Raw genomic sequence first — 21735 nt, 5'->3', positions numbered from 1 at the left:
TAACCAATAAATGTGGCAGTAATTCTTTCAACATCCTAAGTCATTATGACAATCATTTATTTACCCTCTCACAGGGACTGTTAAAAAAAACAAAAACTCTTTAGAAAGAGATATATTTACATAGTTCATAACATTAGGAGCTTTCAATTGTATCTCCTTACTGATTCAATTTGCTTCTCTGTGAATTCACCATTGGTATCAACAAAGGAGATATCCTAGACCTCCATTTAAGTTGACGCCGCATATTCCTAACCCTCCTAAATTTACTCTAGTATTATTTTTTCTTTTCTAATCAATTTTAGACTTTCTGAAAATTTGAAGGTTTCACTTTTAAAGTATTATGAACAGATATACAAACCTACTGAGCCTCGGGCTTCCCTGGTGGCGCAGTGGTTGAGAATCTGCCTGCTAATGCAGGGGACACGGGTTCGAGCCCTGGTCTGGGAAGATCCCACATGCCGCGGAGCAATTAGGCCCGTGAGCCACAGCTGCTGAGCCTGCGCGTCTGGAGCCTGTGCTCCGCAACAAGAGAGGCCGCGATAGTGAGAGGCCCGCGCACCGCGATGAAGAGTGGCCCCCGCTTGCCACAACTAGAGAAAGCCCTAGCACAGAAACGAAGACCCAACATAGCAATCAATCAATCAATCTTTAAAAAAAAATAAAAAAATAAAAAAAACTACTGAGCCTCAAAAATCATCTAGAGACAACATAAAGGAAACAAACATAATCCACAGCCTATCTGGAAGTTTGGAACAGAGAAAATCTGCATTCTAGACCCTCAACAGTACTTGGCTCAACAGCCCTTTCTTGAGGGGTTACCAACTTTAGCTTCTTAGGCAAATGTGCTTATTTTGAGAGAAAACTACTCTTAAAAATACATGTTCTCCACTGTGTCTTTTTGTAGCCAAAGATACCTGGGACAATTCTATTCACCCAGATTGACAAAGATTCCTTATGCATACTTCAGAAACATCTAAGTCTAAATATGAAATGGCTTTTCAGTGAAAAGTCAGAGGTATTAGCATCACTAATTTCATTATACTCTCAGGATCCCTTTCTCATCCCTTAGAGCTTTGAGGAGATGTACAGATACGAATTCATCTATTAAAAACAAAAATGGTACTACCAGGAACACGTGTGGAGTTTTACTGTGAATGCTGGAGTAAATGTCTTCAGGAAAGCACATTATGCAATAGCTTCATAAAGGAATTAAGAGCTCCTAGAGAGTTCTTTCACACAGTATGCTTTATATGATGATGTCATTCTTATGCTTAATCGATAGAATTGAAAGGGTAAGAGGGTTATATATAAAGTTAGGATGGCTACAGAAAGGAATCACAGAGATCCTGTAGCATACCTTTGTAAACTGTGCTTCAAAGGATAACACTACTTAGAACTTAAAGGCCAATTCTGCACAAGGGCACTGGAAGTATATACAAATTTAGGAGACAAAGTTGTATCTAGGCAAATTTTAAAGGTTACCACCTGTTACTTCATTCATTTTTGAATGGGAAGTGACTCTTAGTTTGTAGACAAACATTCTGATTTATACACGAAGGGAAGCAAGAACCCGAGATGGGATAGAGAGAAAAAAATCAATTAATATGTTTACACCTGTGGACTAGGTAATGACTGCAAACGTCAGTGAGTGGCAGGAACATGGGGTCCACGAGAAGCGGAGAGGATGAGGGAGGGAAAAGTTGGGGTCCCGTAGGAGAAAGAAGACAAAGACTGTTGTATTTCTAATGAAGACATTAGAATTTTAAAGCGAACTCAAAATCAGTACTTCGTAAGAGACAGATAAAACGTACTGCTGCTTATATGTGGGTTTCAAGAACTACATATAAACAAACACTATATAAACAAACACTACTGTATAAACAAACACTATAGATACAGATTTCACTGTATTTAAAACTCGGTACTTGGTAAGGCCCTTACAATATCCTTTACACTGCAAACTATATAAAGGAAAATTTTAACTGCATAAATGAGTTTAACGTATCTACGCTGTAGAACAAAATGGAGTAAACTTAAACATTTATCACTATCTTGACTGTAAGACACTGTACCAAGCTGGGCCAAGAGAAAATAAGAACACACAGGGAACACCCAACAGCTATTTCAAGCAAAAAGTAGATAGATACATGATCACATATTCCCTTTGTATACATTACTTACTTAGTATTTATGACTTATGAAATCTTTAAAGAATAGTGTTGGTATGTAAACTTTAAGTATTGAAGTCATGGACTTTAAAGAGTGTTTTTTACATTCAATCCAACTTATTTTAGAACAGATTATGTCAGAAGATTATCTAAGTGTCACAAACAAGCAACACGTATATACTGCAATTTTATTTCAATCGCACAAACGAAGTTAGCATGTAGGAAATTTAAATGAAACAGTACGGTAAAAATAGCAGAGAACCAAAAACTCTAATAAGGAAGTACACCTAAAGCATGAGAATTCAACATTCATTAGTGTTTCATCTTCAGTTTTGATTGACACTTGATGCTTGCAAATTTTGAAACAAACTTTGAGATCATGATGACTATTCTGAAGAGATTTCAGCACCAGCACTAAGATTTGTACATTCAGTTGGTTTGCAATTGACTTGTTAGCCATTTACATAGTGTATAGTACAGATTTGTCACAGGTCAGATCACAGTGTTGAAGGAAAGAAGTACCTTCCTGTAATTAGAAAGGATCCCCTAAACTGCACTCAGCTTAAGACATCCAATGTACAAGAGCACGAAAACCATCATAATATTGTGGCTCCAAGGAACATAGTTTTGATAAGGAAAATAACCTAAGCTTCTGTTTCCCATTTTAATTACTGAAATCTCTAACAATGACAAAACTGTCACATAGGACAGCAAATGTATACAGTAATTCAATCAAACTTCTTGGAAAGAACACAGTTAGCAATCTGGGATAATGCAGAACGACAGGAAATAAAACGTGATTCAACACTTGTTCTTTTTGTCATTTTACACAGACATCATGTTAATATTAGACCAAGGCACAAAACGTTTAGTGCATAAACCAGTTTCTTTTTTAAGATCTAGCATTTTTACCGTAGTCTTTTATCTTACTTTGGACCACTTGTACCCAGTACTCTATCCTACTATAGACTGTTTAACTTAATCAACAAAATCAAAAGTGATTTCTGACCAGATTTATGGGGGACATAAACATTTGTATCATCAAAGTGTTTGCATAACCAAAAGTACAACAATAAAGATGAAAATGCCTCCTATTTCTTTTAGAAAGTAGTACTTCATAAGCTTGCTGCATCTTTAATGTCTTCACTATTGGATGACAATGAAGAGTTGATAGAAAAGAAGAACTGTATACTTGAATTATGATAGCTCATCCATCACAGATCTAAAAATGAAGTTTCTACAGAAACAGGAACTATTTGAACAAGGGAAAAAAACTCCCTCATTCAAACCTCTTTGAAGTGGTAATGGCTGCAAACTTGCAGCGCTTAGAAAACTATGCGCTATCAACAAGTTCCGTCTTACGAACTTAGATTAAGAAATCTAGAAAGCAGATGAAAGTGGATTATTTCTTCAAAATTTTAGTAAAACTACTGATAATCAAAGGTTTCAAAGCAAATATGGCACATAACAACTCAAGCATAAATCAAGATGGAGAGCCTGGAGAATTGTGATTTCCTAAAATTTCAAAAAATTCTATCATTGCAACATACAGGATTTCTCCCCTATTTTAATCTTAGAAGTTTCAAAGAAAAGGGAGTGGATAACATACACACACGTGAGTGCCCACACAAACACGCACGCACGCACGCACACACACGGTGGTAAGTAGAGTATCTAGTTCCTTCTTCCCACCACCTAAGTCTCACTTTATTTATTAAAAGAAAATTATGCAGGACCCCTCGTTTTCCCTTTATCTAATGATTTCTGTGACCTTAATTGCTGCCATCATTGTTACTTTTCTAGTATTTCAACATAACAAGGTTCAAAAGCAGCTCTGTAGTCAGGAATGTGTACCTGAATACCTGTATAACTGCAGGGCGCCTAGGTAATAACAACTGCCCAATTCAGGGATGGAACTTTTGAGTTCCACACTAAGATGTAATTCATGTGAAGCTCAGAATCATGTTTCAGACCACTGAACTTACTCAAGTTAAAATACAAATAGCTGAAGACATGATGTAAAAGATTAAGTACTTGGTGCTGTTAACATATTTACCAATTAAAGTCACAAAATATTCCTCATTATTATTCATGCAGATAACTGAGAACGAAGATAGTGCAGAAATTAACTTTAAATAAAAAATTATTCCTTCCCTTCCTCCCGCTCCCCTATACTCTACAAAATGTTTTCCCTGGGACTAGGCCTTGAAAAGGCCACTACATATTAGTTTGACATGCATTACTGTCTGCAATTTAAAAAGCTAATTTTGTGTGGTTGTAATTACATTATAAAAATGTCCACGTGCATAAATCTAAAAAAGGTTGAAAACCTACAGTGAATCTACAATATACTGTTTTACATTTGACCACTGGTTTGTGTTATGTAGGAGTCACAGATTTGGTAAAGCATTGTAACAATTTAGGAAGGCATCTAAATCTTTAAATTCTGGACAAATTTTATGTTTGAATCTACAAAATTGCATGAAGGCTACACTCGAGAGACTTCCTATCATTCTAAAATTCCTCACTCTGAACAAATCATTTTTAGGACACTTTCTTATAAATATCACCCTTTGAAAGCACATACAATTTCATTTGTTCCACATTTTATGATCTTAACCTACATAGGGCTGAACTCAATTATTCATGGAATATCAAATATGATAGGAAGACAAACCTGAGAGAAACATTTACAATACAATAGCATAACTTGCTAAATTCCTCATCACCATTCTCTGAAAAAAAATTCTCAAGCCTTTCTCCTCTTTATTTTAGCAATGGATTGTGGAAAACGTGCGATTTTCTCTTGACATGAAAGTATTTCAATGCACGGTGATCTTGCCTGACGGATTCAGTATTTTCTGCATAACTGATACAGGAACTCCTATACGACTCTCCTCCATCCCGTTGTAAAGGTCAGAGAAAAGCAGAAAACTGTGAGGGAAACAGCTTATCGCCAGAGTAGTAATGTCTGAAGGCTTTCAAAGTATGTTGATTTTTCCCTCCTTCCGACTGTTTGTCTCCATTTTCTTCTTACAGCTCACAAGATGTAAGTAAGGGTTTTGTTGTTAACACAGTTCTTCTTTGTAGGTTTTTTTTTCTTTTCCTTTCTCCAGATTAAAGTCCTATCTCTCCTTAGTTTGATTCTCTATGCAGTATTTGACTTGCTCAGCTCCTGCCTGATTGCTGGGTAGGAAAAGGAAAAATATTAAAAGTAAATATAATGATAAGGTAAAATAAATGCGTGATTCATTCTTAAGAAATCTTAACGATTGTATTCAAACTCACAGTAATAAGAAGACACACTGATCTTGCATCTTTCATTGCAGAAATCTTTTTCTTATTTTTACGAAGACCACACTAATTTCTATATATTTATATATTCTCTCCATTTTGTACACAAAATGAAAAGACCGATTTTTGGTGCTTAAAACAAGAGGTCAGTGGGATGGGATGGATGAATAGAAGTAACCTAGAGAAAGACTTGTTCACCTAGTTTTCCATCTAATACTACTCAACACCGGAAGCTTAGGAATCTTGCTTACCCCTATTTTCACAAATAATTTCCATTATATGAAGGAGACAGAGCTCCTCCCTGACATCCTAAACCAAGTAAAGGGCAGGATAATATGGAAAAGTAATTGTTTTATGCCCTCAAGTAATAAACTGGGTATTTCTTTATTTGCATTTTCTTTAAAATGGCTATTCTTGAACATCACTCTATAAGGGTAGCAAATTTGTTTAGACACTCACCATCAATGAGCTCTTCTTTTAGCTTAGTTAATTCTTTTCTCATTTCATCTAAAATGTCCTAAAATATTAAGAGAAAAACATCAGAAATACAGAAAAAAAAAACTGTTAAAAAGATTCTTGCTCACATAAAATTTTAAGAATGTATGAAATATTATGTATGTTTTTTGTTTCCAGAGTCACAGTTTATGTCTTAGAAGATTAACCTTGGTAAATTTTGTTTTAATAGTCTTTGCTTCCCAATCTTTGCTTATTCTAGCTTAGCAAAATAGGAAGCAGAATGTTTTCTAAAACTAAAATAATTACTTGGTCATCCAGTGAAAGGTATGATTCAGATAATTTCTAGAAAACGTAATGGCTCTGCTTTTAATCTAGTCTTCTGGGAGCTAAGAGGTAATACATAAAGAAGTTTCAAGGAAGAAGACACGCGAACTGGACAATCAGCGCTTGGCAAATCTGTCATCTGGTCTGAAGTATGGGGACTCCTTAGGAATCACCAGAGCTGCCAAACTAAATTTCAAGGAATCTAGGATTCCCCTGGAGGGCCCTCAGGGGCTGCCCTAATAGGTGGGGAAGGAAGAGGATTGGATCCCGCTGGACGTGCACAGTCCAAGAAGCCAGGGACCAGCCACACATAGCTACTGAGCACTTGAAACGTGGCTAGTCTGAAGCGAGATGCATTGTAAATGTAAAACAGACACCAGATTTCAAAGATTTAGTATGACGAAAGTAATGTACAATGACTCATTAGTAATTTAAAAATACTGATTATGTATTGAAATATTATTTTGGCTATATTAGGTTAAATAAAATATATTAAAGTGAATACCACCTGTTTCTCTGTATTTAATGCGGCTACTAAAAATTTAAAGTACTATGTGGCCCGTGTTATAGTTCTAGTTAATAGTGATGTTCTGGACCCTCCTTCCTCTATGAAAACCAATCCATCTTTACATATTTTGCAAAATCTCTATTTATAAAGTTCAATTTGAAATAATAGATACCCCCTAGTTAAAAAATGAAGACTGTGTAATATGAAAGCTAAAAGGGCTAATAAGGTGACACAATTTTTTTAATGGGTGAAAAATAGCTATCCTTTGGAAGGGTTAATTTCAAATTATTTGACTTTCTTTAATACTGCACACACCTCAGGTAAAATTAAATTGCTCTGTGTTTAAGGTTCATTTTTTAAAAAAGCTTTTCACGCTTAAAATAAGGTTGAAAACTATCAATTAGTTTAATTCCTCCATTTTCCAATGAGGACACTGATGCACAGAAGTTATTATATGGACTAACAGATATCCTTTTTCAAATTAACTTAAAATCAGTCCTAAAATCAAATCTATCCTCTCTTCTAGTCCCCTGCTTCAGATTGCCAAGAACTTACCATATTTTAAATGTGTGCAAGTGCTCCATTTTAAAATGTTTTTCAAGAAAAGAAAGCCATGTTTAACACACAGGAAACAAGGGCTTGATTATCAATGACCACATGCTTTTCCAATTACGTAACTCAACTGAACTGTTCAAACAGCTCTGCAGATAAAAATTAGGTTGATCTGAAATTGTTAGTATTTGCCTCTTTAATTCCTATTTAACTTTTACTTTGAACTCATTATTGCAACATTATTGGTCCCTTTTTAAGCCCCACTCAAACTTTGTTGGCATTTTAAAAAATGAGTGATAGAATGGGGAAAGCGGACTCGGAAGAAAGACTGGGTTCTGATCCTGACTGTGGGACTGAGTAAATTTAACTTCTCTGAACCTCAGATGTGCACAACTTGAGTACAAACACTATGTTATCTGACTACTATGAGGATTAGGAGACAATGTCATGCTAATAACCTAGCAAATGCTTAGCACTGAAGTCCGCCAGACAGTCAATAAATGCCTGTTACAGTGATCTGTACAACTGTGATTTTCAGAGGCTACCCTGAAGTGCAGGGTAAGAAGACAAAGATTAAATTTTTCGCTACAGGCACATCTGTACTCAGGTCTGCAAAGCTGATAGTTGTTTTACTAAGATGTCCTGCTTTCCATTTCAAATCTTTTAAACACCACCATTTAAAAAAAATTATTTACCTCTTCTAGAAATAAGATAGTTCAAGGTTCCAAAATCACCTATTACTCCTTCCATTTTTTTTCTGTGTATATAGGTATTAAATATAATGCATATGTATCCAAAATACAAACAATATCTTTTTCCTTTTTATAAAATTGACATAACTGTTCATACTGTTGGTTACCTGTCTGTTTCACCTAATGTGGGCAAGTGTTCACAATTCACTGTTCAGTATTCTCAGTTACGGTTCCTTAATAGCTGCAGAGCCCTCCTCCACACTGTATAGTTACATACTTCTATCATATTTTCTTAGCATAAATTCTTCAAAGTGAAATTGCCGGGTTCAAAGGTAAATCATGTATTTTTAAGGCTTTTGGTTTGTTTTCCCAAACTGCTTCCTAGAAAGCAGAAGTATGTGAGGTGAGAGTGCCCATTTTCCTCACATTCTTGCCAAAACCAGACTTGGTGGGTCCATTTTGGCTAATGATAAGTGAAAAGTGCAAGCCCATTTTTTTTTTAAGCAATTGTACTTGATTCACTTACATTTAAAGTTTATAATATACCATTAAACCACTGCCCCTACCCTCCGCCACTGCTGGCACTTTATGCAAACTTATGAACCAAAACATGAGGATTTGAAAAAAATAACATAGTACGAATGCCACTGTTTAACTTGTGTAAAAAATATCTACTCTATACTCTTTTCAAACACATTCGCAACCTGTCAAATATATGCACATGGGATATTTTTAAAAAAGAACAAGTACAAATAAAGGGAAGCTGCCACTGGTCGCCCACCTGCTTCAGCCTGTCATAATCCAGTCCCTCCGTCTGGACTCCGTTGGCACTGGGCTGTGACGAGGGTGCAGATTTTGGTCTGTACAAATGAAATTTTCAGGACAGGTAAATAACGCTTAGGATATTTAATGAGTTCATTAGTAATTGCAAACTTACCAACCCAACACCAGATTGAAGTACATTTCTTAAAACAAGAGTTAAAAAGTTAATTGTCCTAATAGTTGCAGAACTGATAAGAACATATGAAAGTATTTCTCACTTTTCTCAGTATTATCAGTTATTTGTAAAGAAATCAGAAAAAGGTGATAAGATGACGAGACTTCTCCAGTAGAGGACAACACTCTTTGAGCACGAGGAGGGTAGCTGGGTAACATGTGGCATGGTGATCAGGACAGACGGGAGGCCAGCTCCAACATCGCAGCCCAAGTAAAACAATCATGTTTTCTCCTTTTGAAACTGTACGTTATCTACTAACTATCTGGCAAACCAATGAACAGGAAATTATAAAGACTTGAATATTTCACTCTATATATATCAATTTACAAATTCTATGCAGGGAGAAAAAATATTTAATGAGTATGATTTCTTTGTATGTGTTTTATTCCGTTTTAAGCATCAAAACAAATAAGGATATTTGAAAAATGATTATTAAATTAAAAGTATATTCATATCCAATTGGCTATGAGGCTATTTCCTGATGAAGTTTTGATGAAGATGTCATCTGAATTGTCATCTACTTCCATAAACTTATTTTATTTTTTTAAAAGGAAAAGGGAGGGGAATGCCACACAGAAGCAGATGGTCAATTACTATTGCACTTTCAAAAGTTTAGCTTCTGTTAAAAATTTTACATGAAGAAATAAGTCTTAAGTATTAGGTATATTTTTATCAAGTCAGTCAGTCATGGCTCCCTCTCCAATTCTGGCAATGAGAGAAAATACTAAGCGGAAAATCCAGAATTTTAATTGGATGGTCCTTTATTTTCAGGTTTAGTATATACTAAGTGGCTACTCTTTAAGGGTCACAAATCAATGCAAATGAAAACCATTAGTCAGGTCATATATTTCCAACTTTGCAGAGTAATTTGAACCAAGATTCAATAGGTATAATAACTTTTTCAAACTTACAATTCTTATAAGGCATATTTATACTTCAAACCCGTAGGCACTGTTTGTGAAGATGAAATATTGAGTTAATCTGCTTTAATATCAAATATATGACAACTTGAAAGATTGTTGTGAAGGAAGTCAAGCAATTTTATTACATACCTGCTGCTATGTTTATATGAACAAGAAAAATAATAACTTTCAGAAAACCTCTTTCAAGAGGCACTGAGCTAGGCCCTGGGTTGGATAAGAAGATTTACGTGACATACTTCCTTCCCTCTTGAGACAATACACCTTTTTCACTTTGCTGAGGTTACTTAATTCCACAGTCAATTCAGACGTACTGAGATCCACAGTGTGCAAGTCACAGTGCTCTGGAGAGTCTGGTCTATACAGTCAATATTCATAAAGGTTGACATACTGTGCATTTCATTTACCCATAGTGTCCATTCCTGCTCTCCAGAAGTAAATTATTATTTATTCTGCTTTTCTTTTACATTTCACATTTAACTGGTACAAACTAGCTAACTGTTTTCTCCTAAACTTATACTGAGTTGGCCAAAGAGTTTGTTCAAGTTTTTCCGTCAGGTTTTTTTGTAAGACGTTACAGACTTATCCCTGAAATTCATGTGAATAACTACGGTCTGCTACTTAACCAGGCGGTATGTTATGAATATATCCATATTTAATAAACAATGCAAAAAATTATTGTTATATAATAGAAAATTGTGGAAACATGCAATTTTTAAAAACTTTAACTCATGCTAACATGCAATCCACCTCCACCTCCACCACCACCACCACCACCACCACCACCACCACCGTGATAATTAACTAAAGGGGGGAACTTTTCATACTGAAGGAAAGACGTAATCACCACTTCTCAAAAAAGGCTTATCAACATTATCCCAGGGGGCACTACGTATGAAAGCAGCAAGGTAACTGAGAAGATTTACAACAGAAAATCTCGTTGTTAAATGCTACTTTTCTATGTGCTAGCAAATTTTCTAAATAAGTCTTTTGGTCAAAACAATTAAACCGTCTCAAAAAAAGCAGGAGAAACTGTTTCACTACTGTATTATAAACACTTTATGCAGATTTAACTGGCTGACAAAATGAACTTACCAAATATTTTAATCATCTACGGCATGAAAAGAATTGTAGCTAATAACAATTTGGCCACACAGAGTCTGATTACAGAACTCCTTACTCACTGCCATAGACACCCCCTCCATATACTATTTAATTCATGCTCCCAGTAGACTTGATGTGTATTTTCAAAAATAGATGCATATAATAACATGGGTATGTCTCAGTTATTTCTAACATAAGGGTTTTTACCATAATTGATAACAAAAAAGGGGGATTCTCAGAGGTTTTTATTACTTTATAATGAGAGTGTTGCCTCTAGATACCTGCCTATAAAATAACTGTACTACAACTGTTTAAGTCTCTATTCTGCCAAATTAATTCTAAATATGGCTTAAGCACTTGAGGATTTTAAGAAATTGTCAATTTTTTTAATTAAGAAAGAAATACATGGCTCATATCCTAAGTTTTCTTAATTAAAAAAATGGTATAATAATACTCATCCTAGAAAAGAAATAATCTCAAGGATGTTAGATGTTAGGTTGTTAAAGATACTCAATATACTGCAAAGTATGTAGGAAATAGAGATTTTCCTCAAATAATAAATTATTCACAATTGTGGCTATAATACTATCCTGTGTTCCAGTGACAAACAGTACAGGATCTTCTATTCAACTTTTTAAAGCCTTGACTTATAATCATAAAGAGAACGGCCTTTAAAATAAAATGCAAAAGCTACAAATACTCTAGATATATGAGGCCTTAGATTCCCACGCTAGTATTTCTGATATGTTTATCATTTATATTTATCATAATCCAAATATAAACTGATGGCGGGGGAATGAATACTATTAATTTATTAATTTTTCTCATTAAAATCGCTCAGAATTTTTTTAAAAAGTGTTCTAAATACAGCTAAATATGAAAGACTCGATCTTCCTACATCTCTCCCTTGTGGTGATTACCAATCCATGTAGAAAAAGCTCAGCCCTATCCTGAACATATTTCAAAGTCTCAAATCACAAAGTCACATCAGGATGATACCTGTGTAATGAATCATAGGACCTGCTGTCAAAAACAATCTGATTTTTCCTTGGAGAATCCCGTCTATGAAGGGGAAAAACCATTTAAAGGGGTATACAATAGAACTTTAAGAATTAATTCTCATTATGTTACTGTTTTATAGGTTTTTAGTTATAGCAAACAGAAGAAGAACTAAAGGAGTCCATTAACTTTAAAATAATTGTTTTTTCCAATTAAAAAAAAATTATTTGGAGACTGAGTCTAGTTATATGAGGACACTGTTTACTTGACAATTATAGAGAATTTTTAAAAATCATTAAGCAATGGCTACTTTTATAGACTGCAGACATAGTAAAATCTACCTATACAAAGATTCAACAAGTATCAGACACAACCAAAGACATTTCCATTAGAGTGAAGATAAATAAAACTAAGGGCTCAAATAAAAAACACAATAAAAATCACTATAGCTTGAAGTATACATAATTAACTCTTCTCAGGAGGCACATAAAGAACTTTTTTTCCATCTTGAATACAAGATCTGTAAGCTCTTAATAAAAACCGCAAGAAGAATTCACAAACTTTCCAATGTTATGTTCCAGTCATGATTTAGAGCATTTTTAACTACAACACTCTTGCTTTTATTCTGACATCTTCATTTAATAAATAATAGCATAATGCAATATCTCATGTATATTATAGGATATTAATCCATCTTATCACTAACATAATTTTGACATGGATATTCAGAAGAGAAATGGGTACTTTCAGTACTGTTCAAGAATAAAGCGTGCTTAAATAAAAACAAAAAATGGCCAATATACTTGCTTTCAGAAGGAACGGGGTAAATAATTTAGGAAGAAAAGCAATACAGTTATTCGTCTTTTAAACATATTTAAAAAATCTTTTATGGTTTAAAACTGCTTGCAGTGAAATCTTAAGACATACATATCAGTGGTTGGATCAAATCTATCAAAAGGGATATGAGTGCTCAGGAAATAATCGGAACGTCTATTTTGGGAAGAGAGAGGAAAACTATCTACCAGAGCTAGAACATCATTACAATACACTACTAGATATAAGAACCCATATTTGACAAAATATTTTTTAAATGGTGATGCTTAGAGCACTTATTTAAACTTCCTCCAGAAGTCTGAAAAATCTCTGAAATAAAATTCTTTCCTTCATTAAATGAACCCACCCACATCAAGGAACACATACATTCCACCTGGAGAAGCTTTTCCATGTCCTTTCTAAGATAAGACTTTTGCCATGAATTTAAGTTTAGCCTTAGCCAAGCTCACTACAGAATCCCTATCAATGAGGAAGGGATGAAAGTAGTGACAAAGGACAAATGGCACGTCACAGTTCTGTTCTGATATGCACTTGATAAATGAGGCTTCGTAATGTGCTACTGAAGAAAATCTGTAACAACTACTAGAGATGCATTAGAAGGCCACATCAATTAGGTACCGGAGAACATAAATGTGCAATTTTTCTACTCTACTGAAAAAACATGTTCACCAAAAGCAATTCTGCCATTTTCTCCTAAAATCAAATATATTCATCTTTCAGTCACTTAGAAACTGAAAGCTTCTGTACATTCAAAAAAGGCCCAGTTTCTTGAAACTGAAAGCTTCTAACATTCAAAAAGGCCCAGTTTCTTTGTGGAGCTTAAATAACTATGTCATCACCAAATCTTCCCACCAACAGAAAGAACCACACAAAAAACAAATCCAAACTTAGATTGAAGCTAACACACAACAGACTTGTGACAATATAAGATCTATTCTTGCATTTTTCTTTATTAGGTTTCCATAATTAGACTCAAGTTTGCTTTTTATGAGGCAAAAATAAGGCAAATAGCTCAGAAAGGAAAGGCGAAAAAACCTTTTAGTCTCTAGATACATACCTTTCTCTGGAAAAAATATGAGTCCTTTAAATTGTCTCATAAACCAAGAAAAAGTTTCATCTATGTTTAAAGACCTATGATATAAAGTTAGCTATGACAGTAAAGTATGCCTGGCTAAGAAATACTGAATTTGCTTGATCATGCATACAAAGCCACTTGTAGAAACATGAATTAACCAGTCTTGTTTCTGAGCATTATCTTTTCTAACTCGATTATAATCAGAAGTTTCAACTGAAAAATAAATCTTTCTACTTTATAAATTCAAAATTTTAGGTTTTATTTTACTCTCTCTTAAACATTGTAGCTTTTTCTCTCCAGCTGCTTTTCAGTTTAAAACATAAGTTTCTTTCAAAAGTTCAATGTTGTTTATTGACAGGGATAATGGTATTGAGGTTATACAGGAGAATGTCCTGTTTCTTAATAAAAATGCTAAAGTATTCAGGCTGAAGCAGCACATATTTGCAAACTGCCTTCCACCTATTCAGAGAGAAGAAAGTGTGGATGTGTAGTGTAGATATGAGTTCAAGCCAATGCTAGCAAAATGTTAATAACTGGTGAATCTAAGTGACGGGTACACAGACGTTTGCTATACTATTCTTTCAACTTTTCTGCAGTTCTGAAATTTTTCAAAATAAAAAAATTGGAAGGAATAAAGCTATCTTAAAATTTCAGACAACCTGGGTGACAATAATAAGCATAGGGTAGAATTTAGACAATTACTAATAAAAATACAGTGGGGCTTAGTGGTCGTCCAACAGCAGTAGGATTACAGATGTTTTATTTGCTCCTTTGTACAATTTCAGATCTACCATTCGAATTTTTTCTACAATAAAAATGAAGATTTCTTTTCAGGTACAATTCTAAAATAAAACTTAGGAAAAAAATTGATACCTGGAAATAACAGGTGACTTGCTGCCATTCATAGTAGTTGCTCTTTCCCAAGGTTTTCTTGTCGGTTCTTTAAAAATAAAAGAACGTAAGTTATTAAATATCCTATATGCTCCCAGAGTTAGGTTTCTAATTTGTACCATTTCAGACCCCAAAATGAGAAGAAATTAATAAGTGTGACAAGTTTCCCTAGGAAGAACTTAGATTGTTAAATCTAAAATACAATGATTTTAAACACCAGATGGTAAGAAGTTTCTCTAATAAAGACAGGACAATAAGATTAAGGGTACGACAATCTTAATTAATTAGAATGGAATTGTGAAAATTATTTTAAATTAATAAGGATAGTTTAAATTTATTAGAATGGGACAGTATTAACTATACTCTTTTAAACTATTTTTAGTGCCAATGGTAAAACGAATAAAAAGAATCTTTAATGTGTTCATGTACTTCAATATTTAATCTAAATTCAAACAGTCCTCTTGCGAAAAAATTCAAACTCAAAATATATTTCAGAATCATCCGACTGTATTGTACTTCCTTGATTATCAAACAACCAATCCAATTCTTGGGACTTAGCAGACAACTCCAGTTAAATAAAGTTCCCTCTGAGCTTTTAGTTGATTGTGCTTTGAACCGTTTTTCTAATCTGGGCTGCCTCGCTGATGCCATCACTGGCCTCACTGGATGACCGGGTGAAATCTGGAGTGGAAGCTTGTCATGGAAGGATGAATCTGGGCCGCATGAGAATCAAGTCTACATACAAGTTGTGCAGAGTTTTAGCTAAAAAAATGGTCTGAGTTCCAATGTAGCCCCTCAACTGGCCTATGCACATTCTTACTGAGGTAGCTTGTCCTCTTTTCAAACTGCACATATGTAAAACTAAACTTAAACTCTCAACTCAAACTCTGAAACACTGCTTTTGTTCTGGATTTCTGTTGCATTCAGTCACCTAGGTGTGAAACAAAGTCATCATTCATCTTGCTTTACTCCCTGTCAATCAATCAATGGTTACTCCTTCATCTGTATTCTAACAGCTAACACACTCTCTCATTGACCACCACAGAGTGAGCCAGGGGACATCAGATAATCAGATGAGGAGGTCCATGACAGACAGAACCAGAAACACATCCAAGAGACATCTGCCAGAGGAGGGGAAAAGAGGGAAATCCTGAAGGACAACTGGACAGGCAGAGAATAGCCATTAGGACACTGTCACTAAAGAAGAGGCAGGCAAAGAGATGAAGAAATAATTCCAACATGATAAGATGTAGCAGTTGCTACCATTTAACAGTTGGCTGACGTCCTTTCTCAATCAGCCAAACCAGAACTATCTTTTAATCTTCAGAGAGCGCATCTGGTTTTGAGGAAGAGCAGTTCAGTTTGGCTCTGCAGATAGTGAGGCCGTGTTCTCTCTGAGGGGGCTCCAGGTCGGTTTCAGGAGGAAGGACAGAGGCTGGGTTGCCTTCACCGGGTCTTTGGAAACACATCAAATCCTTACTGGCACCAGTTTCCCTATCTTGGTCCTCCCTGATTTCTACGTCACTCTGCTCACAACTGCAATTTTAATGTTCCTAGAACAGTTTCAGTTGATTGTCAACTCAATTCTTTGCAGGATGAAGTCTAAACTCCTGATCTTTTCATAAAAAGCTTTCAACATTTTACTTCTAACTTGCTATTCCAAACTTTCTCCCCCAGTACTCCTCAAAAGGAACCCTCCATCCTAGTCAGGCAAGTCTACCTGATATTTCCTAGTCTCTTCCAGCTCCAACTCCCCATCTCTGCTCATGCCGTACCCACTTCCTGAAACAGCACTCCTTCCTCTACTTTCAGCTAAGGTAAATACTCTTTAAGGCAGGGTAAAATGTCATTTTTTCCCTACAAAGACGACCCAGGTGACTCCAAACTATACAATCTCCTCCCTCTTTGACACATTACTTAATATTCAACATGTGGTCGTAAAAGATGAACTTTTCACTTGTGTGTATCTCATCATCCCAGCTGAACCATGGATTTCTTGTGCTTAGGGTGACTTTATCTTTCACTTCTCTTTGGCCTGTCAAGTGTCTGACACATGGCCATTAGGGGAAAAAAAATTTTTTTTGACTGAAACAAGTGAAAAAAAAGAAGCCTCCAGACCTTCTGAATGAATCCTTAATTTTATAAACATGGCACACATGTGCAAACACACACACAAAAACACATGCAAAATCCATGCTTCAGTTTTCCATATTTTAAATAAGGGGATATATATTAGATAAGGAGTTCTTAACTGGAGTCCATAGATAACCCTCAGGGAATTCACGAATATTTTGCAATGGTGACCAATTTTGTATAAAAATATGATTCTTCCCTCCCTGGGAGAGGGTTCATAGCTCTTTTCAAATTCTAAAAGTTTCTGTGACCCCAAATTATAGTTGAATTCTAAAACATCTATGGTTTTAATAACAGCATGTATTTTGATTTTGGCTTATAGAAGATAAAGGTAAAATAAGTCACAAACCAGAGAATTTTTAATGAAGATAACATAAACTGATTTGAGTCCTATTCAGAGGAAAACTTATTCACAGTCACAATATTAATTATAATATAGCAATCACACCGCTGAAGAGTCACTATTCAATAATGAGAATGAGTGGTTATAGACAATTCCCTATAATGGATTCTTATGGCTCATTCTAGATATTAATTCATCAAACTCATCAAATTTACTTATGTCACTTCATGCCAAATTAGGTAAGGAGATGAACAGACAGTCTAGTGCTTAGCCTTTAGTCAAATATGAAGAAATGACATGTACAATGTAACAATCTCATATTCTAAATACGGATATAGTCATCAGTAAGTACCTCCAGTGAAATGTATTTTGTTAATATTCTAAGTAATATATTCTATGCCCAAGACTTCTCAATGTCAGAAATTTTACTGAATTCAAGAACATTTCCCAAAAGTTCTACGGAGATTTTTTTCGATTATTTTTTTAATTGAAGTCTATAGTTGATTCATAATATTGTGTTAGTTTCAGGTGCACAGCCAAGTGACTCGGCTATACACACACAGATATATTCCTTTCCATTATAGATTATTACAATATAGTTCCCTGTGCTATACACTAAATCCTTGTTGTTTAAAATTTTTTCAGCGTTACAAATTAGAAGCTTTATTTCCTTGATTATCAATATTATGCAAATGAATGGCTAAAATGACGATTCAATGGGAGAATGTTTTGAGATAGACTTCAATGCTAGCTACATGCTCACATAATCCTTACCTTTACGAATCAATGACTAAAAATATTTCCCTTTCATATGGATAACATATTTTTCCTTGTTTAAGTGAATAACTTCAAGTCATTAACAATAATATACATAGAATGTGCAAAAATCATGATTTTCAGAGAAAGAGTCATCAGAAAAAAACTTTGGATTTTAATAGATCTCCCAGTATCGGAAAGAAATTAACAGCTGCTTCTGGGGTCACAAAAGGTAGAGGAAAAAGTCAGTGCTCTCAAGTGTGAACAAAGAACTTGAACGTTTTAGTAACTAAGCAGTCACTTTATCCAAACATGGAGAAATGGGGAATTTTTAATTGAGGAGTGTTGATATTTACAGAAAGTTCATAAAGATTAAAATATATCTCGAACTTACCAGGTGTACTTGTTGAAGAGGCCTTAGAACTTACAGGCTCTGAATCTTCCTAAATATACAGAAATACGTATTAATAATACCACATCTTCTAGAAACCTGTTGTAGACATTTGGTGTTTCATACTTTCTGCCATTTCCCACTTTTCCCTTCATCAATCTTTTCTCCCTTCTACACTAGTTTAGACCTTCTTCTTATCCTAGCACCTCCACCCCTGCGCCCACCCCCTGCCACTCCCCATGGCTCCTTTCCTCACGCGTCCTCATTGAGAGCTGTGCTCGCCAATGTGACTAAGCCACATATGAGAGAGAGATCTGAATGGCATCAAAGAAGGCCAAATGCAGCAGGGAAAACAATTATACTGTTAAACACTAATATATAAAACAAATAAAGCAGAGTCTGCCCTCCTGAACTAGAGAGGGGGGCACAGCTAATAACCACAGGGCTCCTAGGGGAAACATTTGAAAACTGTGATTTAGTCTAATTCCTTCATTTTAAATGCAAGGAAACTGTACTTCCCTGGTGATGTAATGGTTAAGAATCCGCCTGCTAACGCAGGGGACAGAGATCCGAGCCCTGGCCGGGGAAGATCCCACATGCCGCGGAGCAACTAAGCCCGTGCGCCACAACTACTGAGCCTGCGCTCTAGAGCCTGCGAGCCGCAACTACTGAAGCCCGCGCGCCTAGAGCCCGTGCTCCGCAACAAGAGAAGCCACTGCAATGAAAAGCCCGCGCACCGCAACGAAGAGTAGTCCCCGCTCGCCGCAACTAGAGAAAGCCCGCGTGCAGCAACGAAGACCCAACGCAGCCAAAAATAAATAATAAAATAAATAAATAAATTTATAAATGCAAGGAAACTGAGACTCTAAGAGATTTAAAAAACCTAGTAAAAGGTCATTCACTCCTTCAATGGTAGGCTTGGGTACAGAATTAAACTCTAAAGGTGAGAATTTCAGTGCTTTTCCCCCAACTCCACACATTCAACCCATTTTACTAAGTAAGAACGCCATTAAAAATTTATAAATAATGCCATTTTTAGTATCTGAAGAGTTAAAAAGAAACAATTGTTAGTTGAAATTAATTAAGTTCAAACTAAGCTTTGACACAATTTCCTGAATGAGCTATACTTGAATTTCACATTTTCAGGTGTAGTAGACTATTTTTATTTTTACTTATTTATTTTTTGCCTGCACCATGCGGCATGTGGGATCCTAGTTCCCCAACCAGGGATCGAACCCGCGGCCCTGCAGTAGAAGCACAAAGTCTTAACCACTAGACCGCCAGAGAAGTCTCCATGTAGTAGACTATTTTTATTAACTTACATTTTTGTCCTCTTTTTGTTCTGTTTCTATTGTTGATCCCTTTTCAGCAATTCTTCTCCTAGAAAGAAGGTAAATCAATTTTTTTAAAAAAACATCAGGTAACTTAGTGTAAAACTATGCCAAAAGGGAAGAACTGCATCTAGTTAAATTATACTTAGAATAAAAGTAACAAAATCCTCTCAATTCTGGACACATCCATATAATTTCTCACTCACCTCCTGGCCAGCAGGGCACTCATTTCTTCCATTAAACCGCTGCCCCCTAACGGAAGGGGTCCATTTCCACGACCCGTGTCTGTTTTAGATGAGGCCGCATTCACACCAATGGTATTCCCTCCGCTTGGGAAAGAGGCATCCTCCATCTTAATGAGAATATACATACATAATAAACTCCTATGTGGGACAATCCTATGTTTATTAATATATTACATTCAAAACAGAAGGATATATCAGCATTAATTTCAATAAAAACACCTAGATATTATTTTTTAAACTTTAAGGACCAATGGAGTAATTTTATGTATCAGTTAAGTTTTATCAAAGCTAACATCACCAATAATGGGATAAAATGCTATCACATGTCCCCTTGTGTAATACATTGAAAAGGACATATTACGTTGGTAGTAAAAAAATGTAAAACCTGCCCCCAAAAATGCATAACTCAAATCAAATCTTAGGGAAATATCAGATAAACCAAACTGAAGGATGATCTACAAAATAATTATATTGTTGTCCTCAAAATTGTCAATGTCATGAAAGAGGAGATTGAGGAAATGTTACAGATTAAAAGTAAAGAGACATTACAACAAAATATAACAGGTGATCTTGGAGTAGAAAAAAAAAGTGCCATAAAAGACATTATTGGACAATAGATGAAACTTGAATAGATTTGTAGATTATAGTATTGTATCGCTTGAATTTCCTGATTTTGATAATCATGCTGTGGTCATGTAGGTGAATGTCCTTGTTCTTACAAAATACATATTTAAGTATTTAGGGAAATAGGGGCAAGGTGTCTCTGATTTATTCTCAATTCAGACAAAAAGAGAGAGTGTGTGTGTGTCTGTTTACGCAGAAGGAAACATACACAAAGAATAATAAAGCAAATATGGTAAAATGTTAAGTGGTGAATGCTACAGAAACTCTATTATTCTTGCAACTTTAATTAAGTTTAAGTTATTTCACATGTTTTTTAGTCAATGAAGTTAGTAACATAGGGTTCATAAAATCAGAATACAATAAATTCAATGTTTTAGATACTGAGACAGAATAAGACATAACATAAAAAATACAATTAATTAGGAAATGCATTTACCCGTGACACTTTTCTAAGTTTTGCTCCAGCAATTGCAGCTGCAAGTCCAGTTAAAGGGCGATTGTCTTCAGACATGGATCCCGAAAAAAATCCAGATGCAGGGAGGGGAGGAGCAGGAGGTGGCGGGGGAGGAGGAGGTACTTGATTAGGAAGAGGTGGTGGAGGAGGCGGAGGCGGGGGCCCTGAGGACGGAAGTGGAGGGGGTGGAGGGGGTCCTGGGGGAGGAGGAAGTACGGCTGATGCCTGGGCAGGACCTGGTGGGAGTGGAGGAGGGGGTGGAGGTGCAGGTGGTCCCAAGACAATGCCTGAGAGAAAGAAATGTTAAGACCATCAACAACAGAGCTAAGTGACACTATCTTAGGAGGAAAAGCATGTAGAATGACATGCTCAATTAACTTGACTTGAATATTTAATACAAATTAATGAGTTCAATTTATCATAATATTTAACATCCAAATCAGTATTAAAAAAATACTAAAAATTAAGGCCAAAGTGTATAACTACTCCCTTTACTGTTAGAGCTTTATTAATAGAACTTTGCAACAGATCATCTAAATTAGTTTCTTTTTTTTGCTCACGGGCATTTGGTAAATAAACAAAATAAATGCTTATAAAATGTGGGACAGAGGCAGCATCCCTGAAAAGACAAATGAATGTATAGG

The 21735-nt window shown here is 35.4% G+C and overlaps 1 protein-coding gene across 9 annotated transcripts in view; it reads right to left on the bottom strand.

The window, feature by feature from the left end:
• Positions 1-2339: 2339 nt before the first annotated feature.
• The window catches only part of ENAH (ENAH actin regulator), a 153274-nt gene continuing 133878 nt past the window's right edge, over positions 2340-21735 (bottom strand). For 6 of the 9 annotated variants that reach the window (XM_036830684.1, XM_036830693.1, XM_036830638.1 and 3 more), the window contains 8 exons: positions 21074-21378; positions 19975-20120; positions 19760-19817; positions 18441-18489; positions 14797-14863; positions 8776-8854; positions 5922-5979; positions 2340-5354 (listed from right to left, as the gene is read on the bottom strand). In XM_036830684.1, coding sequence (XP_036686579.1) covers positions 5317-5354; positions 5922-5979; positions 8776-8854; positions 14797-14863; positions 18441-18489; positions 19760-19817; positions 19975-20120; positions 21074-21378 — 800 coding nt within the window. In that variant the 3' untranslated portion in view covers positions 2340-5316. Of the gene's footprint in view, positions 5355-5921; positions 5980-8775; positions 8855-12014; positions 12078-14796; positions 14864-18440; positions 18490-19759; positions 19818-19974; positions 20121-21073; positions 21379-21735 lie in introns of all 9 variants that reach the window. The other 3 variants (XM_036830652.1, XM_036830676.1, XM_036830661.1) reach the window with 1 other exon arrangement.

Source organism: Balaenoptera musculus, chromosome 1 (assembly GCF_009873245.2).
Source record: "Balaenoptera musculus isolate JJ_BM4_2016_0621 chromosome 1, mBalMus1.pri.v3, whole genome shotgun sequence".
NCBI classification, from domain to species: domain Eukaryota; kingdom Metazoa; phylum Chordata; class Mammalia; order Artiodactyla; family Balaenopteridae; genus Balaenoptera; species Balaenoptera musculus.
This window is presented reverse-complemented; position numbering and strand designations above follow the sequence as displayed.